Source organism: Erithacus rubecula (genome assembly GCF_903797595.1).
Source record: "Erithacus rubecula genome assembly, contig: scaffold_896_arrow_ctg1, whole genome shotgun sequence".
Lineage (NCBI taxonomy): Eukaryota > Metazoa > Chordata > Aves > Passeriformes > Muscicapidae > Erithacus > Erithacus rubecula.
Genome location: NW_027635439.1, coordinates 1 through 20,011, shown reverse-complemented (window position 1 = coordinate 20,011; position 20,011 = coordinate 1). Strand labels below are relative to the sequence as shown.

Here is a 20,011-nt window from a genome sequence, read left to right as displayed (position 1 = left end):
GAAAAAGAGGAATCTCTTCCCAAAATCCAAGATTTCCATGGATTCCCTCCCTGGAAAAAGAGGAATCTCTTCCCAAAACCCAAAATTTCCAAGGTGATTTCCCCACACACCACTCCCTCCTGTATATTCCCAAAAATCCTGGAATGATTTGGGTGGGAAGAGAATTCCAAGATCCCCAAATTTAGATTTTCCCAAATTTCCATTTTCCCACATTTTATCTCCTGCCTGGAATTTGTAAAGGTTAAAAAAACCACGGAATCTTCCTGGATCCATCACTGATCCTGGATTTTCATTCCTGGAAAACGCCCCTGGAATATCCCAGAGGTCACCCCAAAGATTTTTTTTGGATCCCAACGGATAAAAATTGGGAATTGGGATGGATTTTGGTGTGGGGGAGGGGAAGATGGAACCCATCCCAAATCCTGGTGGTTCCTTGTTCCCAAATCCTTTTCTGGAAAATTCCTCAGAGTTTTTCCTCAAGATTTTCCTTGATCCCACATCTCTCTCCATTCCCTGAAAAAAATCCTCTCCCTCGGAGTTTTCCAGGTTTTTTTTCCAGGATTTTCCCAAGATTTTTCCTTGATCCTGCATCCCTCTTCATTCCCTGAAAATATTCTTCCCTCCCACAAATTTTTCAAGGTTTTTCCAAGGTTTTTCCAAGGTTTTCCAAGGTTTATCCAAGGTTTTTCTTTGATGCTGCATCCCTCACCATTCCCTGAAAAAATTCCTCTCCCTCCAATCTTTTCCAGGTTTTTTTTCCAAGATTTTTCCAAGGTTTTTTCCTTGATCCTGCATCTCCCTCCACCCCCTGAGAAATAAAATTCTCTCCCTCGGAGCTTTTCCAAGATTTTTCCTTTTTCCTGCCCTCTGCATCCCTCTGCATTCCCTGAAAAAAAAAAAATTCCTGCCCCTCTGAGTTTTTCCAGGGTTTTTCCAAGTTTTTTTTTCCTTGATCCTGCATCCCTCTTCATTCCCTGAAAATATTTTTCTCTCCCACAGCTTTTCCAAGGTTTTTTCCAGGTTTTTTCCTTGATTTTTTCTGCTCTCTGCATCCCTCTTCATTCCCTGATAAAATTCCTGGCCCTGTGAGTTTTTCCAGGATTTTCACTCAATCCTGCATTCCTTTCAATTCCCTGAGAAAATTCCTCCCTCCCACAGTTTTTCCAAGGTTTTTCCAAGGTTTTGCCTTGATCCCTCATCCCTCTCAATCACCTGAAAAAATTCCTCTCCCTCCAACCTTTTCCACGTTTTTTCCAGGATTTTTCCAAGGTTTTTTCCTCGATCCTGCATCTCCCTCCACCCCCTGAAAAATAAAATTCTCTCCCTCGGAGCTTTTCCAAGATTTTTTCCTTTTTCCTGCCCTCTGCATCCCTCTGTATTCCCTAAAAAAATTCCTGTCCCTCGGAGATTTTCCAAGATTCTTCCAGGGTGGGTTTTTTTTTTCCTGGCTTCCACATCCCTCTCCATTCCCTGAAAAAATTCCTCCTCCCGGAGTTTTTCCGGGGTTTTTCCAAGGTTTTTCCAGGATTTTTCCTTGATCCTGAATTCCTTTCCATTCCCTGAAAAAATTTCTCCCTCTCGGAGCTTTTCCAAGGTTTTTCCAGGGTTTTTCCAAGGTTTTCCCTCGGCTTTTCCTGCCCTCTGCATCCCTGAAAAAATTCCTCCCTCTCAGAGCTTTTCCAAGGTTTTTCCAGGATTTTTCCTTGCCTTTTCCTGCCCTCTGCATCCCTGAAAAAATTCCCCCCTCCCGGAGCTTTTCCAGGGTTTTTTCCAAGGTTTTTCCCTCAGGATCAGCAGCGCTGGCAGATCCCAACCCTGGAATTCCCGGCTGGAATTTTTCCAACCCCTTCCCCGAGCTGGATTTGAATCCTGGAAATCGCTGGATCAATCAGGGAAACGGAGATGGATTTGTACAAAAAAAAAATTTAAAAATCAGGAATTTCTGGCCCGTGGGATTTTCGGGAATTTTCAACCGGCAACTTCCAGCGGAGCTGGGAAAGTTTCCCGCTCTTCCCGAGCATTCCCAAACAGCGGGAATTGCGGGAAAATCCCGGATTTTTCCCCTTTCCCACCCCGCTGGAATTCAAGGAATCTCCTTACCTGCTGCCGGGAGAGATTCCCGAGCGGAACATTCCCGGGATAACGAGGCGGGATCGGGATGCGGCTCCCGGTAAGAAAAAAAAAAAAAAAAAGAAAAAATCTGGGATGGGGAAAAGGGAGGGATCGGCTCCGGGAGGGCGGTGACGACGGGAACGGGGAGGAGGGAAAATCCTGGAAAATCTGGGAAGGACGGGGGGAAAGGAGGGAGGGGAAGGATCGGGAAGCGATGGGAAAGGATGGAATTGCCGGGAAATTTTTGGGGAATGGGAGGGGGAGAGGGAAAGGAGGGTTGGGAATTTTGTAAGGAGGGAATTAGGGAATGAGGGAGAGGAAGGATCAGGAATTGCCGGGATTTTTTGGGGAATGGGATGGGGAGAGGGAAAAGAGAGTTTGGAATTTTGTGAGGATGAGGAGGGAATTAGGGAATTAGGGGTGGGAAGGATCAGGAATTACTGGGAAAGGATGGAATTGCCGGGAATTTTTGGGGAATGGGATGGGGAGAGGGAAAGGAGAGTTTGGAATTTTGTGAAGATGGGGAGGGAATTTGGCTAGGAAGGATCGGGAAGTGCTGGGATTTTTTGGGAATGGGATGGGGAGAGGGAAAAGAGGGTTGGGAATTCTGAAAGAGGATGAGGAGGGAATTAGGGAATGAGGGAGAGGAAGGATCAGGAATTGCTGGAAAAGGATGGAATTGTTGGGAATTTTTGGGGAATGGGATGGGGAGAGGGAGAAGAGGGTTGGGAATTTTGGATGAGGAGGGAAAGGGAAAAAGGGGAAGGACCTGGAGCAAGGATGGGGAAGATCTGGGAAAGGATGGAATTCTTGGGAATTTTTGGGAAGGGAGATTGGGAATTCTGGATGAGGATGAGGATAAAATGATGGAATGCGGGATGGGAAGGATCAGGGAGTGCTGGGAAAGAATGGAATTGCTGGGAATTTTTGGGGAATGGGATGAGGAGAAGGAAAAGGGATTGGGAATTCTGGATGAGGAAGGAATTAGGGAAGGACCTGGAGCAGGGAATGAGAGATTTGAATCCAAGGGAATTCCCAAAGCTCCAAATCTTTGGAATTTCAGGATGATTTGCCCCAGGAATTCCAGCCACGACCCCCAGGGATTGGGAATTTCTCCTGGAAAAATCAGGATGAGAGGGATGGAATTGTTCATGTTTGTCCCAACAAAACTCAGGAAAAATGGGAATGTTGGAGGATTTGGGGGAGGGAATATTTTGGGATTGGGATTTTCCCACTGGGAGAAACCGAGGGAATGGGAACAGGGATGGATTTTTTTGGGAATGCGAGGGAATTTCGGGACAGGTATGTGGACAGGAATAATTTGGGAATTAAAGGGAATTTTCCCACTGGAAGACACTGAAGGGATGGGAACCGGGAATTTTTGGGAATTTTTGGGAATCTTTGGGAATTTTTGGGGAATTTTCCCACTCAGGGATCAGGGACAGGGATATTTTGGGAACGAGAGAGGATTTTTCCAGTGGGGAACAACAATGGGATAAGGACGGGGATGGGATCTGGAATTTTTTGGGAATTGTCCCATTTGGAATACAGAGGGAATGGGAACAGGAATATTTTGGGAATTTTGGGGAATTTTCCCAGTGGGAGACACCGAGGAGACAGGACAGGAATATTTTGGGAATGGGATGAGAACAAGGATTGGAACCAGGAATATTTTGGGAATCAGAGGGAATTTTCCCACTGGAAGACATTGAATTCCCATCAGGAATTTCACCCTCATCCACTGAGGAAAATCAGGAATGGAATTCCCAACTCCCCAGGGGAACATTCCCAAGGATTTGTTCCCTTTCCCTTGGAAAACACAGAAAGAGATCCAGACCCCCAGGAATTTCCATGTCCAATTCCATGAAATCCCAAATTTTTTGGGATTTTTGGGCTGCCCCTGCATCCCTGGAAAAGTCGGGATAGGATCCATGGAATCGGATTATTCCCAAATTCTCTCCCCAAACCATTCCCGAATTCCAGGATTTTTCAATCCTCTGTGACATTCCCTGTTTTCCCAAATTCTGGGAATTCCTGGATGGTCCAGAAAATCCATCCAAAGGAAAAATCCGGAGGGGGGAAAAAAAATGGATGTGGGAAAGACGGGAGAGGAATTATCTGGGAAAAAGCAAACATCCCAAAATTTCACTGGAACTCGCCTAAAATCCCATTTGCACCTCAAAAATTCCAGGGGAATTCCACAGGGATCCCAAAATCCCCCTGGAACCCCAAAATCCCATGGTGATTCCCAAAAATCCCACTGGGACCCCAAAAAATCCCCCCAAATCGCCCCTAAAACCACCCAAAATCCCTCTGGGACCCCAAAATCCTCCCTAAAATCCTTCTGTGACCCCAAAATTTCACTGCCACCCCCCCTAAAATCCCATTTGCAACCTCAAAAATTCCACAGGGACCCCAAAATCCCCCCGGGACCCCCCAAAATCCCCCCGGGACCCCCCAAAATCCCTCTGGGGCCCCCCAAATCCTATTTTGACCCCGCCAAAATCCCATTTTGACCCCAAAAATCCCCCTTTGACCTCCCCAAAATTCCCGTTTCACTCCTAAAGATTCCCCCTTTAACTCTCCTAAAACCCCCGAAATGCCCCCGGGGACCCCCCAAAATTCATCTGGGACCCCTCCCCCCTCCCCAGCTCCTTCCCGGCGTCTCCAATTTGCGGGAAAATCCCGGGATTTTGGGCAAACCGAGAATGGGGCGGGGCCAGGACTCCGCGAGGGGCGTGGTTTGGATCGGGGGCGTGGCCTCGATGAGGGGGCGTGGCTTGGGGAGGGAGCGCGGCCTAATCTGGGCCAAAGGGCGAGGCCGCGGGTTCGAGTCCCGGCTCCGGCGGCGGCCATGGCGCGGCGGGCGGTGCTCTTCGATCTCGGCGGGGTTTTGTTCGGGCCGGGCCTGCAGCACTTCCTGGGCTCCTGCGAGCAGGAATGGGCCTTGCCCAGGTTTGGCACGGCTCGGTTTGGCACGGTTTGGTTTGGCACGGTTTGTGTTTTGGCGCGGTTTGTTTCGGCGCGGCCGAAACGCGCCCGCCCGCGCCTCAGTCCGCGGCGGCTCTGTCTGAGTCCCACAGAAACAAAGCAGAAATTTTGTGTTTAGCGGCGCCGCCCGCGCGGGATTTTGCGCTTGGGAAATTTGGGGTTTTTAGGGTGGGGAGGGGAAAAAAAAATTGGGAATTTTTCTGGAATTTGGGATCCCCCAGTGGGATTTGGGATGGGGAAATCCTGCTGGATATAGGGCGATGCGAAGGGCTGGGTGACAATTCCCAGCGTGGAAATCTCTAGGGAATGTTATCAGAGGAGTGTAATTAATAATTGATCCAATTAAATAATTAGTAAACACATTCCCAAAACATTGGGATAACGATTTATCAAAAAATTTAGGATCATGCATTCCCCAAAAAATTGGGATAACGAATTGGAGTTTGGGGTTTGGGATTTGGGAGTTGGAATTTGGGATTTGGGGGTTGGAATTTGGGATTTGGGGGTTGGGATTTGGGATTTGGGGGTTGGGATTTGGGATTTTTGATCAGGGATTTGGGGTTAATTTGGGATTTTGGGTGAGAGGTTTGGGATCCGAGGTTCATCTTGGATTTTGCATCAGGGATTTGGGCTTCATCTCGGATTTTGGATCGGGGATTTAGGGGTTGGGATTTGCAGTTCGTGGTTTGGGATTTTGGGATTGGGATTTAAAATTTGGGATTAACCGCGTTTGGCACGGCCGAAACTCGCCCGCCCGCGCGTTAATCCGCGGCCGCCCTGCCCGAGTCCCACGGAAACAAAGCGAGAATTTTGTGTTTGGCGGCGCCGCCCGCGCGGGATTTTGCACTTGGAAAAATTGGGATTTTTTGGGTCGGGAATTGGCGGGGAAAAAAAATAAAATTCTGGGAATAATTTTTTTGAAATTCCGATCCCGGAATGGGATTTGGGATGAGAAAATTCTGCTAAAAACCCTGGGTCAAGGTGAAGGAGCAGCGTTGAAAAGGCTGAAATTGAAATTGAATTGAAGTTGAATTGAAGTTGAATTTAAATATATTTGAAAATTGAATTGAAAATTGAATTGAAAATTGAATTGAAATTGAATTGAAATTTATTTGAAAATTGAATTGAAATTTATTTGAAGTTGAATTGAAATTGAATTGAAAATTGAATTGAAATTGAATTGAAATTTATTTGAAAATTGAATTGAAGTTGAATTGAAGTTGAATTGAAGTTGAATTGAAGTTGAATTGAAGTTGAATTGAAGTTGAATTGAAGTTGAATTGAAAATTGAATTGAAAATTGAATTGAAGTTGAATTGAAAATTGAATTGAAATTGAATTGAAAATTGAATTGAAATTTATTTGAAATTTATTTGAAAATGGAATTGAAATTTATTTGAAAATTGAATTGAAGTTGAATTGAAATTGAATTGAAATTGAATTGAAATTGAATAGAAATTGAATCGAAATGGAATGGGAACCAATTCCCAGGCTGGCATTCTCGTTAATTGGCAATTAACGCCATTAGCTCCTGGCGCGGTGTCCGCTGCCGTTCCTGCGGTTCCGCAATTCCCGCCATTCTTCTGTCGCGATAAAGCCGCGACTTCCCTTAGGCGCGGGTTTAACTCTTTTCCCTTAGGCGCGGGGTTAACTCTTTTCCCTTAGGCGCGGGTTTAACTCTTTTCCCTTAGGCGCGGGTTTAACTCTTTTCCCTTAGGCGCGGGTTTAACTCTTTTCCCTTAGGCGCGGGGTTAACTCTTGGCTCCACTGCGTTAAAATGCATTTTTGTGATTGTTTTGTGTTTGTTTGTAATGATTGATGTTGGCTTTATATTGTTTCGGGTGTAATTATTGGAATGATGCAATTGATAATAGAATTGTTAAATATAATTAATTGTAATAATTGTATTATTATAATAGTGTAATGTAATGTAATATATTGTAATATAATATAGTGTAATGTAATATAATGTAATATATTGTAATATAATGTAATATAATGTAATATAATGTAATATAATTAATGTAATATAATGTAATATAATGTAATTATATTATAAATTAATAATATAATTAATTATATAACAATATTATTCCTATCATATAATAATATAATTAATTATAATATAATATAATATGTAAAAGAATAATATCATAAAATATAATAATATTAATTATAATAAATATATAATAATATAATATATATAATTATAATTTTATATATAATATATTATGTTATAAATATAATACAATATAATATAATATAATGATATAATTAATTATATATAATATAATTATATATAATAGAATTAATTATAATGTAATATAATAATATAATTAATTATATAATTTTATATAATTAATTATAATAATATGATATAATATAATTTAAAGAATAATAATGTAATAATTATATATAATTAACAATAATAATATAATAATGATATAATAATATGTAATAATATAATAATATAATATTCATAATTAATATTATGATATAATAATATAATTAATTATAATAATATAATTATTCCAAGGAAAATTCCCGAGGTTTTGTTCCTGCTGCAGGCACGATCCCAAAAAAAAAAAAAAAGAAATATTGAATTATCCCCAAAAAAACGGGGCAATGAATTATCCCAGAAATTTGGGATAAGGGATTCTCCCTCCAAAAAATGGGATTATGAATCTCCTAAAAATTTGGGTGATGAATCCCCTCCCCAAAAATTGAAATGGTGAATTGGGAATTGGGGTTTGGGATCAGGGATTTGGGATTTTGGATCTGGGGTTTGGGATTTGGGGTTCCTTTGGGATTTGGGATCGGGGATTTTGGACCTGGAGTTCGTTTGGGATTTGGGATTTAGGGTCTGGGGTTTAGGATTTGGGGTTTGGGATTTGGGATTTTGGATGAGGGGCTTGGGATCTGGGGTTCATTTTGGATTTGGGGTTTGGAGTTTAGGATGTGGGGTTCATTTGGGATTTGGGGGTTATGATTTCGGGTTTGGGATTTGGGGTTTGGGATTTTGGATCAGGGAGTTGGGATTTGGGGTTCATTTGGGATTTAGGGTCTGGGGTTTGGATTTGGAATTTGGGATCAGGGATTTTGGATCTGGAGCTCGTTTGGGATTTTGGATTTGGGGTTTGGGTTTTGGGGTTTGGAATTTTGGATGAGGGGCTTGGGATCTGGAACTCATTTGGGATTTGGGGTTTGGGATTTAGGGTTTGGGGTTTGGGATTTAGGGTTCCTTTAGGATTTGGGATCAGGGATTTTGGATCTGGAGCTCATTTGGGATTTTGGATTTAGGGTTTGGGATCTGGGGATTGGAATTTTGGATCAGGGATTTGGGACCTGGGGTTCATTTGGGATTTGAGGGTTATGATTTCGGGTTTGGGATTTGGGGTTTGGGATTTTGGATCAGGGAGTTGGGATTTGGGGTTCATTTGGAATTTTGGATTTGGGATTTAGGGTCTGGGGTTTGAATTTGGAATTTGGGATCAGGGATTTTGGATCTGGAGCTCATTTGGGATTTTGAAATTTGGGGTTTGGGTTTTGGAGTTTGGGATTTTGGATCAGGGATTTGGGGTTCATTTGGGATTTTGGATTTGGGGTTTAGGATTTGGGATTTGGGGTTTGGATGAGGGGCTTGGGATCTGGAACTCATTTGGGGTTTGGGGTTTGGGATTTAGGGTTTGGGGTTTGGGATTTAGGGTTCCTTTAGGATTTGGGATCAGGGATTTTGGATCTGGAGCTCATTTGGGATTTTGGATTTGGAGTTTGGTATTTGGGGTTTGGGATTTGGAGTTTGGGATTTTGGACCTGGGTTTCATTTGGGATTTGGGGCTTGGGATTTTGGATTAGGCATTTGGGGTCTGGGGTTCATTTGGGATTTTGGATCAGGGATTTGGAACCTGGAACTCATTTGGGATTTTGAGTTTGGGATTTGAAATTTGGGCATTTGGCTTTGGGGTTTGGAATTTGGCATTTGGGATTTGGGGTCGGGTATTTAGGATTTGGGTTTTGGGATTTAAAATTAGGGATTTTGGGTTTGGGGATTTGAAATTTGGGATTTGGGGTTTGGGGTTTGGGATTATCCGGGTTTGGCGCGGCCGAAACTCGCCCGCCCGCGCGTCAATCCGCGGCCGCTCTGCCCGAGTCCCACAGAAACAAAGAGCGAATTTTGTGTTTGGCGGCGCCGCCCGCGCGGGATTTTGCGCTTGGGAAATTTGGGATTTTTCGGGTGGGGAATTGGCGGGAAAAAAAAAATTGGGATTTTTTTTTTTTTATTTTTTCCCTCTGGAATTTGGGATCCTCGAGTGGGATCCGGGATGGGGAAATTCTGCTGGGGATGGGGTGATGGAAAGGGCTGGGAAATAATTCCCAGCCTGGAATTCTCTAGGGAATGTTGGCAGAGGAGTTTAATTAAAAATTAATCCAATTAATGAATAATTGAGCAGGTTCCCAAAAAATTGGGATAGTGAATAAATAAATAATAAAAAAAATTGGATTATTAACTCCTAAGAAACTGGGATAATGAATTATCCCAAAAAGTTTGGGATGAAGAATTCAAAAAAAATTTGGGATAATAAATTGGGATTTGGGGTTTGGGATTTAGGATTTAAGATTTTGGGATCTGGGGTTTAGAATTTGGGATTTTGGATCAGGGAATTGGGGCTTGGGATTTGGGGTTTGGGATAATGAATTCCCTAAAAATTTGAGTTAATAAATTCCCAAAAACTTGGGATAATAAATTGGGAATTGGGATTTGGGGTTTAGGATTTAGGATCTGAGATTTGGGATTGAGATTCCCCCACACCCCGTTTTCCCATTAGGAATTTCCTGAGGATTTTGAATAAGGGATTTGGGATTTGGCACTTGGAATCTCCCCACACCCCGTGTTCCCATCGGGAATTTCCTGTGAATTTTGGATCAGGAATTTGGGATTTGGAATTTGGAATTTGAGATTTAAGATTTGGGATTTGAGATTTGAGATTTGGGATCAGGGATTTGGGTTTTTGATCAGGGATTTGGGAACAGGGATTTGGGATTTAGGATTTGGGATTTGGGATTTAGGATTTGGGAACAGGGATTTGGGATTTAGGATTTGGGATCAGGGATTTGGGATTTAGGATTTGGGATCAGGGATTTGGGATTTAGGATTTGGGATTTGGCACTTGGAATCTCCCCATGCCCCATTTTCTCGTCAGGAATCTCATGCGGATTTTGGATCAGGGATTTGGGATTTAGGATTTGGGGTTTGGGATCAGGGATTTGGGATTTGGGATCAGGGATCAGGGATTTGTGATTTGGGATCAGGGATTTGGGATTTGTGATTTGGGATCGGGGATTTGGGGTTTAGAATTTGGGGTCTGGGATTTGGGATCAGGGATTTGGAATTTAGGATTTGGGATTTGGGGTTTAGGATTTGGGATTTAGGATTTGGGGTTTGGGATTTGAGATTTGGGGTCAGGGATTTGGGATTTAGGATTTGGGATTTGGCACTTGGAATCTCCCCATGCCCCGTTTTCCCGTCAGGAATCTCCTGCGGATTTTGGATCAGGGATTTGGGATTTAGGATTTGGGGTTTGGGATTTGAGATTTGGGATCAGGGATTTGGGTTTGGGTTTTTGATCGGGGATTTGGGGTTTGAGATTTGAGATCAGGGATTTGGGGTTTATGATTTGGGATCAGGGATTTGGGATTTGGCTTTTTGATCAGGGATTTGGGATCAGGGATTTGGGATCAGGGATTTGGGGTTTAGGATTTGGGATCAGGGATTTGGGATCAGGGACTTGGGATTTAGGGTTTAGGATCAGGTATTTGGTATTTGGGGTTTTGATCAGGGATTTGGGATTTGGGGTTTAGGATTTGGGATCAGGGATCAGGGATTTGGGATCAGGGGTTTGGGGTTTAGGATCAGGTATTTGGGATCTGGGATCAGGGGTTTGGGATCAGGGATTTGGGGTTTAGGATTTGGGATCAGAGATTTGGGATCTGGGATTTGGGATTTAGGATTTGGGATTTAGGATTTGGGTTTTTGATCAGGGATCAGGGGTTTGGGATCAGGGATCAGGGATCAGGGGTTTGGGATCAGGGATCAGGGGTGTGGGATCAGGGGTTTGGGATCAGGGATCAGGGGTTTGGGATCAGGGATCAGGGATCAGGGGTTTGGGATCAGGGATCAGGGGTTTGGGATCAGGGGTTTGGGATCAGGGATCAGGGGTTTGGGATCAGGGATCAGGGATCAGGGGTTTGGGATCAGGGATCAGGGGTTTGGGATCAGGGATCAGGGGTTTGGGATCAGGGATCAGGGATCAGGGGTTTGGGATCAGGGATCAGGGATCAGGGGTTTGGGATCAGGGATCAGGGGTTTGGGATCAGGGATCAGGGATCAGGGGTTTGGGATCAGGGATCAGGGGGTTGGGATCAGGGATCAGGGGTTTGGGATCAGGGATCAGGGGTTTGGGATCAGGGATCAGGGATCTGGGGTTTGGGATCAGGGGTTTGGGATCAGGGATCAGGGATTTGGGATCAGGGGTTTGGGATCAGGGATCAGGGGTTTGGGATCAGGGATCAGGGGTTTGGGATCAGGGATCAGGGATCAGGGGTGTGGGGTTTTTCAGGCATTTCCTGCGGGATGTGCTCTTTGCCGGCGGATCCCAGAGCCCCCATTCCCGAGCCATGAGCGGCCAAATCACCCTCAGCCAGGTGAGGAGCTCGGGGATTTGGGGAATTTGGGGGGAATTTTCCCCTGGGATGGGGATCTGGGATGGGATTTTTTTTGGTAACGAGGTTATTCCAAGGAAAAGGGAATTTATTCAGGATAAATCCCACCTGGAATTTCATCCACACTGCTGGAAAATAAGAAATATTCCAAGGAGAGGGGAGGGAAAATTCCCAGGATTCCAGATTTTGGGGACAATTCCTGGATTTCAGGGCTTTTCCAAACGGGAATTTTCTGGATTCTCTGGATTTTCCAACTGAGATTTTTCCCACTTTCTGTGGTTTTTCCAAACAGGAATTTCCCAGATTCTGAATATTTTCCAACTGGGAATTTCCTGGATTCCAAATATTTTCCAGCCAGGATTTCTCCCAGATTCCAGAGCTTTTCCAACCAGGAATCTCCCAGATTCCGAATCGTTTCCACTGGGATTTCTCCTGCATTCCGGGGTTTTTTCCAGCTGGGAATTCCAACTGGAATTTTCCCAGATTCTGAATCTTTTCCAACCAGGAATCTCCCAGATTCCGAATCGTTTCCACCGGGATTTCTCCCTCATTCTGGGTTTTTTCCAGCTGGGAATTTCCCAGATTCCAAATATTTTCCAGCCAGGATTTCTCCCAGATCCCTGGGCTTTTCCAGCTGGGAATTTCCCAGATTTTCAGTCTTTTCCAATTGGGAATTTCCCAGACTCCGAATATTTTCCAGCCAGGATTTCTCCCAGATTCCAGGGCTTTTCCAACTGGGAATTTCCCAGACCCCGAGTATTTTCCAAATGGGATTTCTCCCAGATTCCAGAGCTTTTCCAACCAGGAATCTCCCAGATTCCGAATCGTTTCCACCGGGATTTCTCCCTCATTCCGGGTTTTTTCCAGCTGGGAATTTCCCAGATTCCAAATATTTTCCAGCCAGGATTTCTCCCAGATCCCTGGGCTTTTCCAATTGGGAATTTCCCAGACTCCGAATATTTTCCAACCAGGATTTCTCCCAGATTCCAGAGCTTTTCCAACCAGGAATCTCCCAGATTCCGAATCGTTTTCACCGGGATTTCTCCTGCATTCCGGGGTTTTTTCCAGCTGGGAATCCCAACTGGAATTTTCCCAGATTCTGAATCTTTTCCAACCAGGAATCTCCCACATTCTGAATCGTTTCCACCGGGGATTTCTCCTGCATTCCGGGTTTTTTCCAGCTGGGAATTCCAACTGGAATTTTCCCAGATTCTGAATCTTTTCCACCCAGGAATATCCCGGATTCCAAATATTTTCCAACCAGGATTTCTCCCAGATTCTGAATCTTTTCCAGCCAGGAATCTCCCACATTCCGAATCGTTTCCACCGGATTTTCTCCCGCATTCCCGGTTTTTTTCCAGCTGTTTTCGGAGATGGACGAGGGCTGCCGGCGCCGCGCCGAGTCCTTGGGAATCGCCGTTCCCAGTGGATTCTCCGCAGCTCGGCCCTTCCAGGACCTGCAGGCCCAGGGCAGGGTGGATGTGCGGATGCTGCGGGCGGCCGGGACCCTGCGCAGGAATGGTGGGTCGGGAATGCCGGGAATGCCGGGAATGCCGGGAATGCCGGGAATGCCGGGAATGCCGGGAATGCCGGGGCGGGGAGCGGGAGGGTGCCAGGGAGGTGCCAGCACCGGGTCCTGGCTGGTCACAGCACAGGGTCAGGGTTGGTTCCAGTGCCAGGTCCTGGCTGGTCACAGGACAGAGTCAGGGTTGGTCACAGCCCCAGGTGCAGATTGGTTCCAGCACGAGGTTCTGGTTGGTCACAGCACCAGGTCCTGGTTGGTCACACCATGTGGTCCTGGTTGGTTCCAATGCCAGGTTTTGGTTGGTCACAGCACCAGGTCCTGGCTGGTCACAGGACAGGGTCCTGGTTGGTCACAGCACCAGGTCCTGGCTGGTCATAGCACTGGGTCAGGGTTGGTTCCAGTGCCAGGTCCTGGCTGGTCATAGCACTGGGTCAGGGTTGGTTCTGGTGCCAGGTCCTGGCTGGTCACAGCACCAAGTCCTGGATGGTCACAACACCAGGACCTGGTTGGTTCCAATGCCAGGTTCTGGTTAGTCACAGGACGGGGTCAGGGTTGGTGCCACCACCAGGTCCTGGCTGGTCACAGAACCAGGTCCTGGTTGGTTCCAGTGCCAGGTCCTGGTTGGTTTGAGTGCCAGGTCCTGGTTGGTTCCAGTGCCAGGTCCTAGTTGGTCACAGCAGCGGGTCCTGGTTGGTCACAGCAGCAGGTCCTGGTTGGTTCCAGTACCAGGTTCTGGGTGGTTCCAGCTCCAGGTCCTGGTTGGTCACACCATGAGGTTCTGGTTGGTTCTGGTGCCAGGTCCTGGTTGGTTCCGGTGCCAGGTTCTGGGTGGTTCCACCATGGAGCAGCACCAGGTCCTGGCTGGGCACAGCACAGGGTCAGGGTGCCACCATTGGGTCCTGGTTGGTCACACCATGAGGATCCCTGGTTGATTCCCACCACAAGATCCTGGTCATTCCCACCATGAGGTTCTGATCCCACCACAAGGTCCTGGTTGATCCCACCATGGGGATCCTGGGTCATTGCCATGAGATCCTGGTCATTCCCACCATGAGGATTCCAGGCTGATTCCCACCATGAGATCCTGGGTCATTCCCAGTATGAGATCCTGGTTGATCCCACCATGGGGATCTGATCCCAGGTTGATTCCCACCACAAGGATCCCTGGTTGATCCCACCACGAGGATCCCTGGTTGATCCCACCACGAGAATCCCAGGTTAATTCCCAGTGCAAGGATCCCTGGTTGATCCCACCAGATGATCCTGGTCATTCCTACCATGAGATCCTGGTTGATCCCACCACAAGGATCCTGGTCATTCTCACCTCAAGATCCTGATCATTCCCACCATGAGATCCTGGTGGTTCCCACCATGAGATCCCTTTTGATCCCACCACAAGAATCCTGGTTGATCCCACCATGGGATCCCAGTCATTCCCACCATGAGGATTCCAGGTTGATTCCTACCATGAGGATCCCGGCTCATTCCCACCACAAGGATCCGTGGTCGATCCCACCACAAGGATCCGTGGTCGATCCCACCACAGGATCCTGGTTGATCCCATCACGAGATCCTGGCTGATCCCACCACAAGGATCCTGGCTGATCCCATCACGAGATCCTGGTTGATCCTGCCACAAGGATCCTTTTTGATCCCACCACAAGGATTCTTTTTTATCCCACCACAAGGATCCTGGTCATTCCCACCATGAGATCCTGGTGGATCCCACCACAGGATCCCTCTTGATCCATCCCATCTCCACCCTCCACCCCACCAGGACCATCCCCCAAAACTCCAAACCCCAGCTGCCCATCCTCCAGAATTCCCCAAACCCCAGAAAACTCCGGAATGAGAACACCCCCAAAAAAACCCACAACAACCAGGAGAAGAACAAAAATCCGAAATATCCGGAATGAGAATTCCCAACTTTTCCCAGGATTCAAGACCTGCATCCTGACCAACAACTGGGTTGACGACAGCCCCGGGCGGCTCCTCACGGCCGCGCTCCTGGCGCGGCTCCGCGGCCACTTCGACCTGGTGCTGGAATCCTGCCGGATCGGCGTCGCCAAACCGGATCCCGGGATCTACCGCCACGCCCTGCAGGCGCTGCAGGCCCAGCCGCACGAGGTGCGGCCATTCCCAAAAAAAAATCTGGGAATGGGAGAGTTTTCCATCTCAGAAATTGTTGGGTGTTCATAGAGTTAGGAAACGGCGGGAGATGCCATGATCCCAAAAAAAAAATCCGGGAATGGGAGATTTTCCCAGATTCTAAATTGTTGGGTGTTCATAGAGTTAGGAAACGGCGGGAGATGCCATGATCCCAAAAAAAAAAAATCCGGGAATGGGAGATTTTCCCAGATTCCAAATTGTTGGGTGTTCATAGAGTTAGGAAACGGCGGGAGATGCCATGATCCCAAAAAAAAAAATCCGGGAATGGGAGATTTTCCCAGATTCCAAATTGTTGGGTGTTCCCAGAATTAGGAAGAGGCGGGAGATGCCACGATCCCAGAAAAAAAAATCTGGGAATGGGAGATTTTCCCAGATTCCAAATTGTTGGGTGTTCCCAGGATTAGGAAGCCACAGGAGATGCCACAATCTTGGGGGGAACAAAAATGTGGGAATGAGGGATTTTCCCATCCCAGAAATCATTGGGTGTTCCCAGGATTAGGAAACCCCAGGAGATGCCACAATCCTGAAAAAAAATCTGGGAATGGAGGATTTTCCATTCCTCAAACCTTTGGTTGAATCCTCGGATATTTCTGGGAATGTGAAGCTCCAGGAGATGCCACAATCCCCAAAAAAAGAAATCCGTGAATGGGAGATTTTTTCAGATTCCAAATTGTTGGGAGTTTCCAGGATTAGGAAGCTTCAGCCATGATCCCAGAAAAAAAAAAATAAAATAAAATCTGGGAATAAGGGATTTTCCATCCCAGAAATTATCTGGGGTTTGAAGTTTCAGGAGATGCCGTGATCCCCAAAAACATTTGGGCATGGGGGATTTTTCCAGGCTCCCAAATCCTTGGTTGAATCGTTGGGTGTTCCCAGGATTAGGAAACCCCAGGAGATGCCACAATCCTGAAAAATAAAAAATTCAGGAATGGGGGATTTTCCAATCCCAAAAATCCTTGGTTGAATTGTTGTTGTTCCCGGGAATTTGAAGGAAATTCCAAAATTCCCAAAAAGCTGAGAATGGAGGATTTTCCAATCTCCCAAATCCTTGGATATTCCCAGGATTAGGAAACTTCAGGAGATGTCACAATTCCCAAAAAAATTCTGGGATTTTCCATCCTATAAATCCTTGGGTGTTACTGGGGTTTGAAGTTTCAGGAGATGCCAAAATCCCAAAAATCCAAGAATGGAATCCCTGGAAAACATGGAATGGAATTTTCCTCCAATCCCACAAATCCTTGGTTGAATCCTTGATTATTCCTGGGAATGTGAAGCCACGGGAAATGCCACAATCCCAAAAAAACCCCTGGGAATGGGGGGTTTCCCAGCCATTGGATCCGAGCCTTGGCCATTCCAGGGGATTTTTCCAGGTGATTTTCCTGGATGACCTCGGGGAGAACCTGAAGCCGGCGCGGGAGATGGGAATGGCCACGATCCTTTTCCGGGATACGGAATCCGGCCTGCGGGAGCTGCAGGAGCTCTCCGGGATCCAGGTATGGAAAAACGGCCTGGAATTCCCAGAATTCCAGGGAATTTGTCCCTTCCCATGGGAAAGGGTGGGAATGAAGAGCTGGAAGTGCATCCCAAATCCAGAGCAATCCGTGGTTTTCCGGGCTCCCGAATCGTTGGGTGTTGCTGGGGATTTGAAGCTCCAGGAGATGCCAAAATCCCCCAAAAAATCTGGGATTGGGGGATTTGGGAGTGATGGGATACGGCTCTGGGCTGATCCCATGGGTTGTGGGTGGGATATTCCGTGGAATTCCGTGCTCCTCATCCCGCAGCTCCTGACGGAGGAGGAGCCGCTGCCGGCGCCGTGCGCCCCGTCCGAGGTGACGCACGGATACGTCTCCATCCGGGTACGGAATTCCTCGGGAATGGGGGCGGGAAGGGCCGGGATCTGGGAATGGGTGGGATTCCAGGATTGGATCTGGGAATGGGTGGGATTCCAGGATTGAATCTGGGAATGGGTGGGATTCCGGGATTGGATCTGGGAATGGGTGGGATTCCGGGATTGGATTTGGGAATGGGTGAGATTCTGGGATTGGATCTGGGAATGGGTGAGATTCTGGAATTGGATCTCGGAATGGGTGGGATTCCGAGATTGGATCTGGGAATGGGTGGGATTCTGGGATTGGATCTGGGAATGGGTGAGATTCCAGGATTGGATCTGGGAATGGGTGGGATTCTGGGATTGGATCTGGGAATGGGTGGGATTCTGGAATTGGATTTGGGAATGGGTGAGATTCTGGGATTGGATCTGGGAATGGGTGAGATTCCGGGATTGGATCTGGGAATGGGTGAGATTCCAGGATTGGATCTGGGAATGGGTGGGATTCCGGGATTGGATCTGGGAATGGGTGGGATTCCAGGATTGGATCTGGGAATGGGTGAGATTCTGGGATTGGATCTGGGAATGGGTGGGATTATGGGATTGGATCTGGGAATGGGTGAGATTCCGGGATTGGATCTGGGAATGGGTGAGATTCCGGGATTGGATCTGGGAATGGGTCAGATTCCAGGATTGGATCTGGGAATGGGTGGGATTCCGGGATTGGATCTGGGAATGGGTGGGATTCTGGGATTGGATCTGGGAATGGATGGGATTCCAGACTGGGATCTGGGAATGAGTAGGATTCTGGGATTGGATGTGTCGGGATCTGGGAATGGGGGAGAGTCCTGGATTAGATCTGGGAATGGATGGGATTCCAGGCTGGGATCTGGGAATGAGTGGGATTCTGGGATTGGATCTGGGAATGCGTGAAATTCTGGGGTAGGATGTGGGAATGGGTGAGATTCCAAGATTGGATCTGGGAATGGGCGAGATTCTGGTATTGGGCGTACCAGGATTTGGGAATGGGTCGAGTTCCAGGATGGGATTGAGGAATGGGTGAAATTCCTGGATTGGATCTGGGAATGAGTGGGACTCTGGGATTGGATGTGCCAGGATCTGGGATTGGGTGGGATTTCAGGATTAGATGTGGGAATGGGTGAAATTCTGGGAATGGATCTGGGAATGGGCAATATTCCAGTATTGGATATACCAGGATGTGGGAATGGGTGGAATTCCAGGATTGGATCTGGGAATGGGTGAAATTCCAGGATTGGATCTGGGAATGGATAGGATTCTGGAATTGGATATGCTGCAATCTGGGAATGGGTGGGATTCTAGGATCGGATCTGGGGATGGGTGGAATTCCACAAGTGGATCTGGGATTGGGTGGGATTTTGGGATTGGATCTGGGAATGGGTGGAATTCAAGCATGGGAATGGGTGGGATTTTGGGATTGGATCTGGGAATGGGAGAGATTCTGGTATTGCATGTACCAGGATATGGGAATGGGTGGGATTCCAGGATGAGAATGGTTCAAATTCCAGGATGGGATTGAGGAATGGGTGGGATTCCAGGCTGGGATCTGGGAATTAGTGGGATTCTGGGATTGGATGTGCCAGGATCTGGGAATGGGTGAAATTCTGGGATTGGATCTGGGAATGGGTGGAATTCTGGGATTGGATCTGGGAATGGATGAGATTCCAGAATCGGATGTTTTGGGATCCGAGGATGGAATGTGGAGCTGCTTCAACCTTTGGGAATTCTCTGGGCATTCCAGGAGCTCTGGAATGTTGGGATGGAGTGGGTGGTGGGTTCTGGAATTCCAGGATGGATGGGGTGGTGGGCTCTGGAATTCCAAGTGCTGATATCCAAAATTCCAGACCAGAGAGGCTGATGGGCTCTGGAATTCCAGATGTTGAGCTCTGGAATTCTGGGTGCTGAGCTCTGGAATTCCAGACCAGAGAGGCTGATGGGCTCTGGAATTCCAGGTGCTGAGCTCTGGAATTCCGGGTGCTGAGCTCTGGAATTCCAGTCTGGAGATTCCAGTCTGCTCCAGAATTGTCTCTGCCCATTCCTGCTGGATCCATGAGAAATTCCTGATTATTTTATATTTTTTTCCAGCCGGGAGTGCGGCTGCACTTTGTGGAGCTGGGCCAGGGCCCCGTGATCTGCCTGTGCCACGGATTCCCGGAATCCTGGCTCTCCTGGCGCTTCCAGGTGACGGGAAAACACCCGGATTTGGGAATTCCTGAGGTTTTTCCTGGGAATTCTGGGATTTTGGGGGATCTGGGCACCCTTGGGAATTGGCTGCTGTCCCCCAATCCCAGATCCCGGCGTTGGCCGGTGCCGGATTCCGGGTGATCGCGCTGGAAATGAAGGGATACGGAGAATCCACGGCTCCGCCCGGTGGGCTGGGAATTCTGGGATGGGAATTGTGGGATGGGCTGGGAATTCTGGGATGGGAATTGGGATTGTGGATGGGATGGAATTCTGGGATGGGAATTGTGGGATGGGAATTGTGGGATGGACTGGGAATTGTGGGATGGGCTGGGAATTCTGGGATGGGAATTGTGGGATGGGCTGGGAATTCTGGGATGGGAATTGTGGGATGGGCTGGGAATTCTGGGATGGGAATTGTGGGATGGGATGGGAATTCTGGGATGG

General features: G+C 47.2%; 1 protein-coding gene across 1 annotated transcript; it reads left to right on the top strand.

Annotated features, from left to right (window-relative positions):
* Nucleotides 1–4,921: 4,921 nt before the first annotated feature.
* EPHX2 (epoxide hydrolase 2) lies at nt 4,922–19,781 on the top strand (the record flags this gene model as incomplete). The annotated part of the gene is made up of 8 exons (XM_079333270.1): nt 4,922–5,067; nt 11,720–11,804; nt 13,184–13,343; nt 15,284–15,474; nt 16,887–17,009; nt 17,298–17,372; nt 19,469–19,564; nt 19,675–19,781. Coding segments are annotated over exons 1-8 (938 nt in total), but the record flags the coding sequence as incomplete, so codon positions are not given.
* Nucleotides 19,782–20,011: the final 230 nt, after the last annotated feature.